Source organism: Mizuhopecten yessoensis, unplaced genomic scaffold (genome assembly GCF_002113885.1).
Source record: "Mizuhopecten yessoensis strain PY_sf001 unplaced genomic scaffold, ASM211388v2 scaffold716359, whole genome shotgun sequence".
In the NCBI taxonomy this organism is placed as follows: Eukaryota; Metazoa; Mollusca; class Bivalvia; order Pectinida; family Pectinidae; genus Mizuhopecten; species Mizuhopecten yessoensis.
Genome location: NW_018480077.1, coordinates 227,064 through 242,747, shown reverse-complemented (window position 1 = coordinate 242,747; position 15,684 = coordinate 227,064). Strand labels below are relative to the sequence as shown.

The 15,684-nt window shown below is 36.1% G+C and overlaps 1 protein-coding gene across 2 annotated transcripts; it reads left to right on the top strand.

The window, feature by feature from the left end:
* Positions 1–121: 121 nt before the first annotated feature.
* On the top strand, positions 122–14,149 carry LOC110443798 (nucleolar protein 9-like). Of its 2 annotated transcripts, none has more exons than XM_021488216.1 (11): positions 122–306; positions 3,556–3,996; positions 4,602–4,712; positions 5,549–5,693; positions 7,563–7,752; positions 8,302–8,430; positions 9,483–9,626; positions 9,922–10,158; positions 11,007–11,268; positions 12,886–12,977; positions 13,910–14,149. In XM_021488216.1, exons 1-11 carry the CDS (start codon positions 165–167, stop codon positions 14,102–14,104), a joined length of 2,088 nt encoding a protein of 695 aa, XP_021343891.1. In that variant the 5' UTR covers positions 122–164; the 3' UTR covers positions 14,105–14,149. The 2 variants fall into 2 exon arrangements, with proteins under 2 accessions (XP_021343891.1, XP_021343892.1); XM_021488217.1 differs by lacking the exon at positions 122–306 and adding an exon at positions 3,129–3,235.
* The last annotated feature ends 1,535 nt before the right edge of the window (positions 14,150–15,684 follow it).

Below are 15,684 nucleotides of genomic sequence, written 5' to 3'. Positions count from 1 at the left end.
TTGGTTTTTTTTTAAAAAAAAAGCTTATACAAACCTTTTTTTGTTATCTTTTAGACAACATTCAAAATTTATATTAAATAGTGACATTTTCGTATTCAATTGAATTCCACTTCCGGTGAAACCGAAACACGTGTGTTTGTTTTGCTCTGCTGTACTGTATTGAAATGTCAAAGTTTAAGCGTAAGAATGAGGACGACAATGCACAAGAGAGAAAGAAGGCCGATAGAATACCAGATGAAGTAATCAACTACTACAAAAGGGTATCAGAAACACTAGACGAAGAATTTTCTTCAAGTGAAGATAAAGGTATAATTACGCCAGAAGACAGCCTGTACTTATAAGGGAAGACGAAGGACGGTGGTTTGTCCGAAATCAGTTGATCGCCTGACTCCGGATCGATAAAAAGTTTTGATTTATATCATTTCCAAACTGATTAACTTCTGTACATCTTGAGGTTTTACAGACAATATAATAATAAACGGTTAACTTGTATCATACAGGTCCAGTACACTCTGCCGATTGAGCTATATAGCTGTAAAGACCTATAATAGCTCTATTGACCTATCTGAAATAGGTCTTTTGAGCTATTTTCGAGTGATTTTCTTGTTTAAGGAAAACGAAACAAAGTCACATTTAAAAGAAGATTATATCATTAGGTTGATAACAAAAGACATGAAATATAAGTATTCTTTTAAAAAAATAATGATGTAAAAAAATCGGAAATTTTTACATTTATGAAAAATGAAAATATACATCTAATCGTATGCTTTTTGCAGTGAACATTACCATAAACCTTATTGTTTTATGCGACTTTGCTTTAATTTAATGAAAATTGAAATCTCAGAAAATATAGCTCAATACAGCTATAATTTATAGGTGAATATAGCTATATAGGTCTTTATAGCTATATAGCTCAATCGGCAGAGTGTACTGGACCTGTCATATGAAGAGAAAATGGATCTTTGTTATAGCTATTTGTTAAACAAAATGAGTCGGGGTGAAGACGGTTTTTATAGATCTTGTATTGGTAAATAAACAAAACTTAAATTAACAGCCAAAGAAGATGGAGAGGAGGTACTGCCTTACTGGCTAACAGGTTTTTTCAAACCCCTATGCGGCGCTAACCCCTGCCAGGGTTTGATCTTGGGTGCATTCGTGTATCTGGTTGAAATGGTTGAACCTGTAAAGAAAACGACAGGTACAGATCTTAACGGAGGCTGACTGCAGGAAAATTTGGCACATGTAGACTGTAGATTGAGGGGTCCAGACGTACATTGTATCTGACCAAAACTAAAATGCTGACTATTGCTAGTTTGCGTTATTTCTATAACAATGTCAAGTCACATGTACTTTGTACGATACATTATGTAATTCAGTGGACGAATGAAAGAAGGGCATAATATTCTTGATACATTGTTTTTTATTCTCCGAAACTGTGTATTTTCAGCTCTGCTTATAGAACGGTCTTAGTGCATTCGTTTATCGTGGAATATTTCTACGATTTATGGTTATATCGGCCCAAGGTAAAAATGGCCTCGATTTACCCAAGTGAAATCGGCCCAAGGTAAAATCGGCCCTATGTATACATGGAATATACATAAACGTTATAATAATCCCTTTATTTGAGTTTCATTTATATATCAACCTCTGAACATATATCTTTAAATTAATAAATTCCTTTCTGCATTTCCTTGTCTCAGTCGCGAGTTCCACAAGGGGAGGTAACCTGTACTAGTGTAATTTGTTATATAGTCGCGTAAGATAGTTATCATTTTGTGTGTAATCTGAAACACTGACATTATTTAATTATATTTAATTAGATTTGATTATTGGAATTATCTCGACGGTGTCATCTAAACTACTAGGAGGATCGTTGGGGCAGTCGCGGCAGTACCACCAGATGATCCCTCCCTCGCCTCGGACGGTGGCTCTGTACATCTCAAGAGATATACCTACAATGAAAATTTAAGTTATTTTCAAAACGTGTCGACTTACGTGTACAGGAAACCATATTTCGGCCATAAATGAAATATACATATTTAAAGAAACTTGATTTCATTATTTACTATTTGTCCTTCTACATTATTCCTTTTATGGCCGAAAGAATTTTCGTATTTTTTATTAAACGAAACCATATTTTCGGCCATAAATGGAAACTATATTTGAATTACATACCAGTATCACATGTCCTGTGATGCCATCTGCTACATGTGTCGCACTGCAATGCATGCTGCCTAGGCCTCGCCACACGGTCACAATGTTGACAGTTGTCGCTCATGTTGATTAGATGCAAAGTGTTGTTCAATTGATGTAAGTCGATTAAAAGTGATTGTCCAAGAAAATCAGTCATATTTATCACCATTTGCGTGAGTGATCAATACATTTGATTGGCTACCTGAGGTTGAGGCAGTGATGAGGTACTCAAGAGTTAATTATGAGCTACTCACCTATAACAACAGTCTGGTAGGCGAACATCATTGTTTGTGTAAGGCAATAAAAACAAAACAACAACACCAAAAATAATCCTTTAATGTATTTATTTAAATATAATTCTACTTATAAATGTATAAATCCCATGTATTTAACATATAGATACATAGTAGGGCCGATTTTAACTTGGGCGATTTCACTTGGGTAAAATAGGCCTGGCCAATATTACCTTGGGCCCATATAACCAAATACCATTTCTACGCCACACCGTTTCAACCAGGATACACGATGTAGCCCTGTAAAAGCTTTGTCCACTTCTGGTGCTTCCCCATGCGTGAAAGCTTTCTGGGAAATGGAGGCCGCATATACTATCTACAAAAATATGATAGTAAACCCGTACGATATCCGTCATTTATTATATTTTACTAGTGAGATACCGTGAATTCTTAATTTACTAAAAACGTATCTTCAAAACAGTGAAGATAAACGAAATATGATATCTTCACATGTGAAGATTGCACTCTTAGTATTGTTCAGCCAGAACAGTACATTCTATACACTGCGTATATTTTCAGTTTCAAGTTTAGATAAAGCGACGGCAGAGTAAATGGTTGTTTGGTTCCACCTTGCACAATTCATTATGGTATCCTCTCTCTCTCTGTTTTTTTTTTTTTTTTTTTTTACTGGCAATCTACCTTTGACAGCGATGTGGTATAGCCCTGGAATGCTCTCTCTAGTGTAGCAACATCAAGCGTGGAAGCGTGGTCAGGTGCTGAATGAACACCCATCCTCACATTACACTATGGTACATCTAGCTGATATACAATATAGCCATCAATGTAGTCCCTCAGTTCAGTTTCTAATATCATCTACATGTACTGTAGACGAAAAAGAATGTCAATTTGCTAACCTGTTGCATTTTAAGAGATTGAGCAGCACTGTTTCAGTCATTGAATAAAGAAGCATAACAACATAATTTACTGTCAGATAACCGTGGTTATCAAACTCCTCTGAGCTTTCATGGTAATAAACTTTTCCATGAAGGTTGAGGTTAATCCGTTCTTAATTAGCCCATAATGGTTGTCAATTTGTCAAAGTAAAAATTTCAAACTTTTGTTCTTACAGATATCTTCCTGAAAAATGTTTTTGGTCAACTAAAAGAGGATGGCATTAAAGTGTGTCACCTGGCAAGTACTAGCCGTATATTTGAGAGACTGATTGGACTAAGTGAAGCAAGTCACATCAGAACTCTTTTACAAATATTTAAGTCTGACTGGTCGGACATGTTAACTGACCGCTTTGCCAGTCATGTGTTACAAAACACTCTAACACAAGTGCCGAGGTGTCTGCAGAAACAGCCGAGTGTTGAGGACACAGAGGAGTCGGAGGATGACCTTTCTATGGAGGACTTGTGCTTAGACCTGTGCAGTTACTTGAAGGACAATTTAACAAACTGTTTGGACGTATACAGTTCTCACATTGTGCGGGTTATGCTGCAAATTTTGGCAGGTGTTGCAGTAGACGAGCAGGTTATCAGAAGTCGACTGTCGAGGAATCAAAGAAGAGGTTGGTTTAATACTTTTAGATGTTCATGATGTTGAATTGTGAGAGGAAAGAAGTTCATGTGTTCTATTTCTTTTGTACATAAATGTTAAATATAATTTTGAAGATAACATTACCAGGATTAACAAAACTTAACACTAACTGTTTTTGATTGGTACATGTATATATCTCCACAGGTCAAGTTGAACAGATTATTTGCAAGTCCTGCATTAATTTAACTTGTCCAAGATTTTCTGAAGAAAATACGTATACTTCCAGCACTAAAACATGAGAAGTAACTGACTGTAGGGGACATGTATAAAATACTGCCATAGAGGTATGGGGAAGTTTCAGGAAAATTTTGACTACAATCATCTAATATATATATCTGCATTTTAAGCAGTTTTCTGAAAAGAATATTTTCATAATTTATCTATCAAATGATATTGTGATAACATATATATATACTTTCTTTTATAAGTCCAAAAGACCAGTTAGGTTTGGTTTGTCATTTGTCCTTGCTGAAATCTGCTTGTCTCAGACTAGAGGACTAGTGCTAGTGTCCCTCATTAGGTTATAAATATTAACAAATTTCACCTAACATCATTTAACTCATTTTGTAATTTCAGATAATCAACAAAACATGTTACCAAAGTTTGAAAAGTTTGATCCTCCAAATGTATTTAAAAAGATGCTGAAAAAAATTACAAAGGAAATTTTTCGGATGGATGACTTTAAAGGTAAGCCAAAAATATTTATTTACAAAAATTCGAAATTTTGAATAATTATTTTACAAATCTGGCTAGTTTCCAGCATCAAGTTTTATAGCATTGGGCACCCGTCCTGTGTCAAAGTCACTCATTACACTACTGACACTTATTGTATTATACCTGCCCAGTTTGTCCTTACCGTAACACCCGTGGTATTGTCTTGTTGCCGTTACCAGAGTATCTAATACCCAACAACTTCTAAAATGTGTGCCAGCCGGAAAAGTCTCTGGACTCCATGTGGGCTGCCATTTTGGAAATACAATGTGCTAAATATTTTCTTTCATTTTGTTGTTCAATGACATGTGCAATTGATAAAATATAAACAAATTTATTTATGTTTCATTTCAAAATTAAATATATTATGCTGTAGCGATATTTATCGTTAGGGACTTCACAGCGGTTTGATATTTGTTTTGTACTAAGTGACATTGATTGAGATAGACAGAATCCATTCTCTGGATTCTCTATGAATAATAAACATTTCACATTGAGTTATTTACTAAAGATCTACAGAAATCTTGGATGGTAGATGTCGTGACTCATGAACTACATTGTTAATAAACTCATTACCACAAATGGTAGTACCATTACATTTTGTATGATAGTACTGTTACATGTTTATTAGATTGTGTTTAATTGTAACAACTGATCACTTATTGAAACACGGCTACACAGTAGTAGTATTTTTCTGTTGCTCTTTGAAAAGACAAAGTATCTTAATTACTTACAAAAACAAACCAAACAAACCTTGAGAGTATACTATTTAAACTTCAGGATTTAATATCTATAGAATCCCAATATTTCAGATAGCTTATGTTCACCCACTGTCAGTCCAGTCATACAGACACTTCTGTTGGTTCACCATCAGAAGGGGGACGAGGAAGGTCAGAAATACCTGTACAAAGTGCTCAAGACGTCTGATCTCTGCTCAGAAATGGAGGATGATTCCAGGTAGGTGTAAAATTCCAGCAGAAACGTTCATAGAAACAAAGGAACAATTAAGGTATTCATTAAATTTTCAAGAAAATTCAATGTATTATGACTAGACAATAGACAATTCGTGTAGTAGGGGACATGTATGGTGACTAGACAATGTGTTGTGGTAGGGGACATGTATCATAACTAGACAATGTGTTGTGGTAGGGGACATGTATCATGACTAGACAATGTGTTGTGGTAGGAGCCATGAATTGTATTATTACTAGACAATGTGTTGTGGTAGGGGACATGTATAATGACTAAAAAATGTGTTGTGGTAGGGGACATGTATAATGACTAAACAATGTGTTGTGGTAGGGGACATGTATAATGACTAAAAAATGTGTTGTGGTAGGGGACATGTATGATGACTAGACAATGTCTTGTGGTAGGGGACATGTATGATGACTAGACAATGTGTTTTGGAAGGGGACATGTATCATGACTAGACAATGTGTTGTGGTAGGGGACATGTATGATGACTAGACAATGTGTTTTGGTAGGGGACATGTATCATGACTAGACAATGTGTTGTGGTAGGGGACATGTATCATAACTAGACAATGTGTTGTGGTAGGAGCCATTAATTGTATCATTACTAGACAATGTGCTGTGGTAGGGGACATGTATCATGATTAGACAATGTGTTGTGGTTGGGGACATGTATGATGACTAGACAATGTGTTGTGGTAGGGGACATGTATGATGACTAGACAATGTGTTTTGGTAGGGGACATGTATCATGACTAGATAATGCGTTGTGGTAGGGGACATGTATAATGACTAAACAAGGTGTTGTGGTAGGGGACATGTATCATGCCTAGACAATGGGTTGTGGTAGGGGACATGTATGATGACTAAACAATGCGTTGTGGTAGGGGACATGTATAATGACTAGAAAATGTGTTGTGGTAGGGGACATGGATGATTACTAAACAATGTGTTGTGGTAGGGGACAAGTATCATGACTAGACAATGTGTTGTGGAAGGGGACATGGATAACGACTAGACAATGTGTTGTGGTAGGGTACATGTATCATGACTAGACAATGTGTTGTGGGAGGGGACATGTATCATGACTAGACAATGTGTTGTGGTAGGGGACATGCATTGTATGATTACTAGACAATGTGATGTGGTAGGGGACATGTATGATGACTAGACAATGTGTTGTGGTAGGGGACATGTATCACGACTAGACAATGTGTTGTGGTAGGAGCCATGAATTGTATCATTACTAGACAATGTGCTGTGGTAGGGGACATGTCTGATGACTAAACAATGTGTTGTGGTAGGGGACATGTATAATGACTAGACAATGTGTTGTGGTAGGGGCCCCGTATCATGACTAGACAATGTGTTGTGGTAGTAGCCATGAATTGTATCATTACTAGACAATGTGCTGTGGTATGGGACATGTCTGATGACTAAACAATGTGTTGTGGTAGGGGACATGGATAATGACTAGACAATGTGTTGTGGTAGGGTACATGTATGATGACTAGACAATGTGTTGTGGTAGGGGCCCCGTATCATGACTAGACAATGTGTTGTGGTAAGGGGACATGTATCATGACTAGACAATGTGTTGTGGTAGGAGCCATGCATTGTATGATTACTAGACAATTTGTTGTGGTAGGGGACATGTATTTATTGTATAAATAGACAATGTTTTTGTGGTAGAGAACATTTTATTACGTATTAGTGTTTTTGTTTATTTCACCCCATGTATAATAGCTTAGATATCTTAACCTGTACTAGAAACATCTCGGCATAACAATAATGTAACAACTTACCTGATCATGTTAACATACTTGTTATTTGTTGGTTATTGTTTTACAGTCTACCACCAATAGTGACAAGTGAGATTGGTTCTTTCTTAGTGGAACAGCTTTTAAGCCTTGGGTCTGAAGACGTCTACAGAGATATCTACAAAAAAGTCTTCAAAGGAAAACTTGTTCATTATGCGATGCACCACGTTGGCAATTTCATTCTGCAGAAACTCCTGACTAATGTCAAAGAGAAGGAGCTTGTAAGAATTTCTATTTCTCAGTAATTATGAACAATATTTGTGCCTTATCTCTGCCAGTTTTTAATTTCCACACCAAACATTTAGTCCTTTTGAGGTAGTATATTAAAAGTTAAATTAAATATTGAATAGAAATATGAAAGTGAATATTTTTTTTCATTAAATGTCAAAGACACTGTTTCTTAGAATATTTTCAATTTCTTCAAAACTCTTTTTCTTGGACATACATTGCTTAATCAATATGACATGACCTATTCAGTCTGTTCAAGCAAACATCAAGTCTTTATGAGCTTAGAAGTATGGCCTAACATGAAGAAATTCAATAAATTCATTCCATTAGTCTTATTTTCTAGCCCTGTTACTATGCAAAAACATATATTTGTCAGGTTAGAAAGTATACATTGTGGTAAAGGCTCACCTTCACTGATGGACACTGATATAAACTAAGATACAACTATTAGATAGGTTAATATATAACTTTAAAAAAATTAATTTCAATGAGAATACTACATATTGTTCAGATGACCTACAATTTTGCTTTGTTTGTGACAGTTTGAGGAGATGTTTGAAGAGTTGAGCATTCTGTTAGAGGATTTACTGGCCCTCAATCACCTGGGTGTGGTCACTAGGATGGCAGAAACCTGTCTCAGACTGGGATGTCGACAGGAAAAACTAGTCAAGGTAAGTACACCTCTCAGACTGGGATGCCAACAGGAAAAACTAATCGGGTAAGTAAACCTTTCAGACTAAATGGTCAGGGTAATTACAAGTATCAGACTTTGGTGTAACAGTTATTGAACTATCATAAATGTATTTACTGACCTTATATTCTTTCCTACTAGTGTGGAGAAGATGTAGAGCAGGACTAGTGCAGGGAGTTTGTTGGTGCCTCCCTAAATATGGGAGGAACAAATGCAAGGAGTTTTGATTCAATCTAATTAAATTAGGTCTTTGCATTGCTCCTATTATATTGATATGTCAGGTTGAACCAAGTGACCTTTAGCCTCCGTCTATTTTTGCTTACCCAGACCCAGAGGGTTCCAGTGAAGAGCATTCTTTGTAATGCTACAGTAATTAATTCATCCATAGCAATGTGTCTGAGCCATTAGCATATAGGCAATGCATGGTATGTACAATTTAATGGGGTAGGAATGGAGGCATCTTCGCTAGCCAAGGGTTTCGATCCGGTCTACATACTCTGCAGAGAGTGTAAGTGAGCGTAACCCCTGGAGTATGGAGGATGGGATGGGGATTGCTTTGTCTACATTTTGAGATACTGTGTTTATATAATTATAATTGGATTAGATTTTTTCTCTGTCTTTCTTAAGTATATTTACATGAAACATTGTGAAGTACCATCTCCTAGTTAAGCCAGTAATATCACCAAGGTAATTGAGTACAGTACGACCAAAGTTCAAACTTTAAACCTCCAATATTTTGTAGTGGGGAATTGTTGAACTAATCTTTGATCATATCCAAATAAATGGAGTGACTGGGTCAGAGTTTGATAAATAAGATAAAGTGAGGCTTAATGCAACTGTATTTGGAATAAGTCACATAATTGTTTGTCTAATAATGATAAAAAAATGTTGAAAACAAAGAATGGCTGAAATTATTTTCTCTTCAAAAAATAAACGTATGACCTGTAATTACTAATTACAGTTTTTATTATCAATACCAAAAGGAAGTGATCATGAGAATACTTATTCATAGATTTTTATCCTCATATTCAGTCCATTATGGGGGCATTTCATTGTTTGGATCCGGTGGAGCGACAAACAAAGTTATCTCCCTTGCTGCTGTCTCTCTCCACCTACGAAATCTACTTTGGTATTGAGGAGGATGCAGACGACACCGACAAATCGGTGAAAACCGAGGTACGAATGATTTATTCTGTTGTTTCATTCCATATTGAAGTTTGCTGTAAGGTTCATAAAAAATAGGACAAAATTAGCTGCCTAATCAAAACAATACAAACATTGTAAAACTATTTGTATGCATTCAGATTATCTGGAAAATTGATCTTAACTGTCAATCTTGAAGAGCTTATTTAAGCAAAATTGATATTAACTCAATCTTGAAGAGCTTATTTTATGCAAAACAAATCATATTTTTATCAATTATTCAGAGAAAATCAAAACACAATTGTTTCTCTTGCTTTTTATATTTAAGGAGAAGAAAAAGATTGTTCCGATTTTGAAGAATATTAATTATCATGGATCAGTGTTGATGCAAAACCTGCTTCGCTTTGGAAACCCTAAAACAGTGGTCACTGGAATACTGGATCTCACACCAGCCGAACTGCGCACACTAGCATGTGATCCCTGTGGCAGCCATGTCATTGATGTTTTCTGTCAGAGTCCTGCAATGGGGGAGAAGAGCCGCGACCTGCTTTTCAAAAGAATGAAGGTTGGCCTTAAACCAATAGATACAAATACCTTTAAAACATACAGGTGCTAAATTTGAATGGAGATGGAAGTCAAAATAGAACAAAAAACCAGAAATGTACAGTTGCTGTATTTAAATAACATAAATACCATTTTAATCATATCAGAGGTCATGAAATGTCAGGTTTGTGTAGACAATATTTTTTTTGTGATGTGAATTTTTTTTCTTGGATACTTGATTCCATTCTCAAGCTACAAATGTAGCACTATTTCTATACCCACATTTTGCTGAAATCGCAGGTGTGATATTTACCTCATCTGTCTTCATAAATTTTGTTTCTACTCCATACCTGTATGAGGTTGTAGTTAATGATAGGAGGTAGGCCCTCAGTTTTAGGAGTTAATCCATCAATCGAATGGTTTTGGCATTTCTAACCTTATTGACTCATTCTTTTTGCTATTGTTTTTTGTTACTTAGAGGTACATACCTTTATCTTTTTTTAGGTCATTCTGTCAAAGGTGAAGGTTGCTATTTTAAGCTTGATTCCTTTCATTTATCTTGCTGATGGTTTCTGTTTGTAATTTCACTATTTCTAACCTCATCCTGAACAGTATCCATATGACAATAAACTATATGCCTGCTAATAAGCCCACCAATATCTATTTCAGGTTAGAAGAAACGGTGACATGCGTTTTCATTGTCCCGTAATAAGCCAATCACCATATACTTTAAGTTGGTGTTTATGTGTAGGCCCGCAGGGCTTTTTGCAAAAAAAAAGAAGAAAAAAGGGATATTTTCAACACCAGCATACGATATAGAAAATGTAGAAACTCAGTGTGTTACTTTGTGATAATTTCTGTCGTGTACAGGGGACGTACATGGATGTGGCCTGTGACAAGAATGGCAGTCGGACTCTAGACAACATGTGGAAATGTGCCACCCTTGGTCAGAAGCTGATGGTCGCAGAGGAGTTGGGGCGCAATGAGGCCAAGCTCCAAGGCGACCGGTTCGGCTTCTACGTACACAAAAACTGTGGTATCTTTCACTACAAACACCGACTGCAAGAATGGAAAGAGGTTCAAGGACAGAATCAGAAGAAACGCAAACTATTTAGTGAAATCCTTTCTGATGGTAAGCAAACTATGTTTAACTACTGTTGTTTATTATATACTGTTTGATGTTTAATTTCACGTAAATTCCTGAGGAGAGAAGAGTTTGCTGATTCTTAGGTATATTTAACAAACTAGAACAATGACAGGTCGGCAAAGGCTCTGCTATGTACCTGATTGTATATTTACCAAATAATTGCAAATAAGAAACCACAGTTATCATGTTGGATTGCCGAATATGGGTTATAAGATTGTAGCTACATATATAATCTGAGAAGTACCATTTACCACCAATTATGAACAAAATGGTACTTATGGAACATGTAAACCAATCATGTGTCTTGTATGCATGGTGGCAATCTGTAATCATTATTTGATCCCGATAGCACATCTTTATTCACAACATAAACTGTCTTCTAAGTATTACACTGATAATGAACTTATGTAACAAAAGTAACAGCCATTTATGTCTTGGCTAATAAGAGGTAACTGACAATGACCTTGACAGGACAACATCTTGGATTTTGGAATCCAAGTAACATCACATTATTCTCCTTTTCTCTACTTTAGATACAGTGACCTTGACCTGGTGCACATCTACATAATAACTGTATCTGTGTTTAATTTCAGATACCTTGATTTTGAGATAAAAAAAAAATGAAAACGAAAGTGTGGACAATCAGACAGACACTGTGATTACTATAGGACATTTACATCTCTGATGCAGGGCCATAATGATATACAATGTTTACTCATAATTGTCTTGTTAACATTACCTGATAACCTTTAACCTAAACCTGTAAACACCCCCTAATGACCTCTTATATACAATGTAGCACATTTATCTGATGATCTTGAACCTACAATGTAGCACATTTACCTGATGACCTTTAACCTACAATGTAGCACATTTACCTGATGACCTTTAACCTACAATGTAGCACATTTACCTGATGACCTTTAACATACAATGTAGCACATTTACCTAATGACCTTTAACCTACAATGTAGCACATTTACCTTATGACCTTTACAATGTAACACATTTACCTGATGACCTTTAACCTACTATGTAACATATTTACCTGATGACCTTTAACCTACAATGTAACACATTTACTTAATGACCTTTAACCTACAATGTAACACATTTACCTAATGACCTTTAACCTACAATGTAACACAATTACCTGATGACCTTTTACCTACAATGTAACACATTTACCTAATGACCTTTACAATGTAACACAATTACCTAATGACCTTTAACCTACAATGTAACACAATTACCTGATGACCTTTAACCTACTATGTAACATATTTACCTGATGACCTTTAACCTACAATGTAACACATTTACTTAATGACCTTTAACCTACAATGTAGCACATTTACCTAATGACCTTTTACAATGTAACACACTTACCTAATGTCGTTTAACCTACAATGTAACACAATTACCTGATGACCTTTTACCTACAATGTAACACAATTACCTGATGACCTTTAACCTACAATGTAACACAAGTACCTGATGACCTTTTACCTACAATGTAACACAATTACCTGATGACCTTTAACCTACAATGTAACACAATTACCTGATGACCTTTAGTTATAACCTATTTATTACACTTAGGACCAGCAGGGAAAAAGGCCAAAGGAAAGGACACAGGGTGGAAAGGGAAGCAGGACCCAGAGATGGAGGGAAACTCTCTCCGATTGGATATGGTACATTTTGACTTCTCTTCTGTTTAACCTTTATGTCAGATATGTAGGACTTACAAAGTAAAACACCTTTTGACAATTTACTTTTGAATGATTAGTCTTTCATAAACCACACATTTCTCTTGGTAATATTAATACATGTAGAAACAGGATAAATATCCACTAAATAAAACCATTTAATGTGCTGCGTGATAAAATAAGGTCCCAGCTCACAGACCAACCAGTAAGTGACAGGTATATGTTGTTTTATGTATAGGTATAGTTGATCCATGGGTTTTAGCGGTAAAGTTAACTGTAATAGTTCATTTTGATGTCTGTAATGTGGAGAATTTAATGGGCATAGAAGAATTATATAATGTCTTCAAGCAAATTATCAAAAAATTGTATGTACATAATAGTCAACTCAAGCATACAGAATCAGTTTGTCACTACTCACTCAAGCATACAGAATCGGTTTGTCACTGCTCACTCAAGCATACAGAATTGGTTTGTCACTGCTCACTAAAGCAAATAGAATCGGTTTGCCACTGCTCACTCAAGCATACAGAATCGGTTTGCCACTGCTCACTCAAGCATACAGAATCGGTTTGTCACTGCTCATTCAAGCATACAGAACTGGTTTGTCACTGGTCACTCAATCATACAGAATTGGTTTGTCACTGCTCACTCAAGCAAATAGAATCGGTTTGTCACTATTCACTCAAGCATACAGAACTGGTTTGTCACTGCTCACTCAAGCATACAGAACTGGTTTGTCACTGCTCACTCAAGCATACAGAACTGGTTTGTCACTGCTCACTCAAGCATACAGATTGGTTTGTCACTGCTCACTCAAGCATACAGAACTGGTTTATCACTGCTCACTCAAGCATACAGAATTGGTTTGTCACTGCTCACTCAAGCATACACCGTCAGTTTGCTCCTTGTTTTTGTAGGATGATGAGCCTTCTTTCAGTGAAGGGAATAAGAATTGGTCCAGACAGTCGAGAGACAAACAGCCACATAAATACAAAGGTGGCAGTAAGGACTATCGTATCAAGGATGAGGGTATGAGAAATCTGCTGACCAACATGACGGACAAGACGGAGGAGAAAACTCACAAGTACACAAAGAAAAAGAAGTCTTATTGATGAGTTCTTGTTATATTTTTAAGTAATAAAACATATATGTATATATGCTAATGATTTGAGTCATTGTCAGGTGTGTTAGTGTTTTTAGAAACTTATTTCTTGAATTAATCAAATGAGGACCATCATATAATATAGGACTCTATCATATTTATATATGTAGGATAGAAATATTGGCTATTACATTTGAACAGTAGATTGTATACGCAACATGGAATCTGGTTTCAAAAATTAAAATCAGAAGTGAACACAATTTTCAATGGTATTTATTTTAGTCAAAACATTTTGAAAACATGAGACATGTTGGTATCACAGATCAACCTGAGTGAGTAATACAAGTTACCCCCTTTTAAAATGTAGAAACAATAAAGAAGAAATCAAAAACATACCCAACAAAGAAACAAATTGTTTCTGAATCTCGGTCTCATCCAGTATCACAGTCTTTCAGTTGCACTCCAGTGCGTTGCTTTCTTTTGTTCTGAATTTGTTTTACACCAGTGTAACATATGTTAATAGTATAAACAATGTCTGTATCTTTACTGTGAAATGTCCACAACCTTAGTTGTCACTTGTCATCAAGATCACACCTACCAGTAAGTTAACACTGTTAAGTTCACATACACCTACCAGTAATACACACCTACCAGTAATACACACCTACCAGTAAGTTACCACTGTTAAGTTCACATACACCGACCAGTAATACAACCTACCAGTAAGTTAACACTGTTAAGTTCACATCCACCTACCAGTAATACACCCCTACCAGTAATACAACCTACCAGTAAGTTAACACTGTTGAGTTCACATACACCTACCAGTAATACACACCTCCCAGTAATACACACCTACCAGTAATACAACCGACCAGTAAGTTAACACTGTTAAGTTCACATACTCCTACCAGTAATACACACCTACCAGTAATACACACCTCCCAGTAATACACACCTACCAGTAATACACACCTCCCAGTAATACACACCTACCAGTAATACACACCTCCCAGTAATACACACCTACCAGTAAGTTAACACTTAAGTTCACATACCCCTACCAGTAATACAACCTACCAGTAAGTTAACACTGTTGTGCTCACATACACCTACCAGTAATACACACCTACCAGGAAGTTAACACTGTTAAGTTCACATACACCTACCACTAATACACACCGACCAGTAAGTTAACACTTAAGTTCACATACACCTACCAGTAATACACATGTCACTTGTCATCAAGATCACACCTACCAGTAAGTTAACCCTGTTAAGTTCACATACACCTACCAGTAATACCCACCTACCAGTAATTTAACACTGTTAAGTTCACATACACCTACCACTAATACACACCGACCAGTAAGTTAACACTTAAGTTCACATACACATACCAGTAAGTTAACACTGTTGAGTTCACATACACCTACCAGTAATACACACCTCCCAGTAATACACACCTACCAGTAAGTTAACATTGTTAAGTTCACATACACCTACCAGTAATACGCACCTTCCAGTAATACACACCTACCAGTAAGTTAACATTGTTAAGTTCACATACACCTACCAGTAATACGCCCC

Bases quoted from the DNA above. Each gene is read 5' to 3' on its own strand.
- LOC110443798 (XM_021488216.1), top strand. From the start codon at position 165: ATGTCAAAGTTTAAGCGTAAGAATGAGGACGACAATGCACAAGAGAGA. The intron at 307-3,555 runs GTATAATTACGC...TTGTTCTTACAG, and splicing joins TTCTTCAAGTGAAGATAAAG to ATATCTTCCTGAAAAATGTT. The intron at 8,431-9,482 runs GTAAGTACACCT...CCTCATATTCAG, and splicing joins GACAGGAAAAACTAGTCAAG to TCCATTATGGGGGCATTTCA.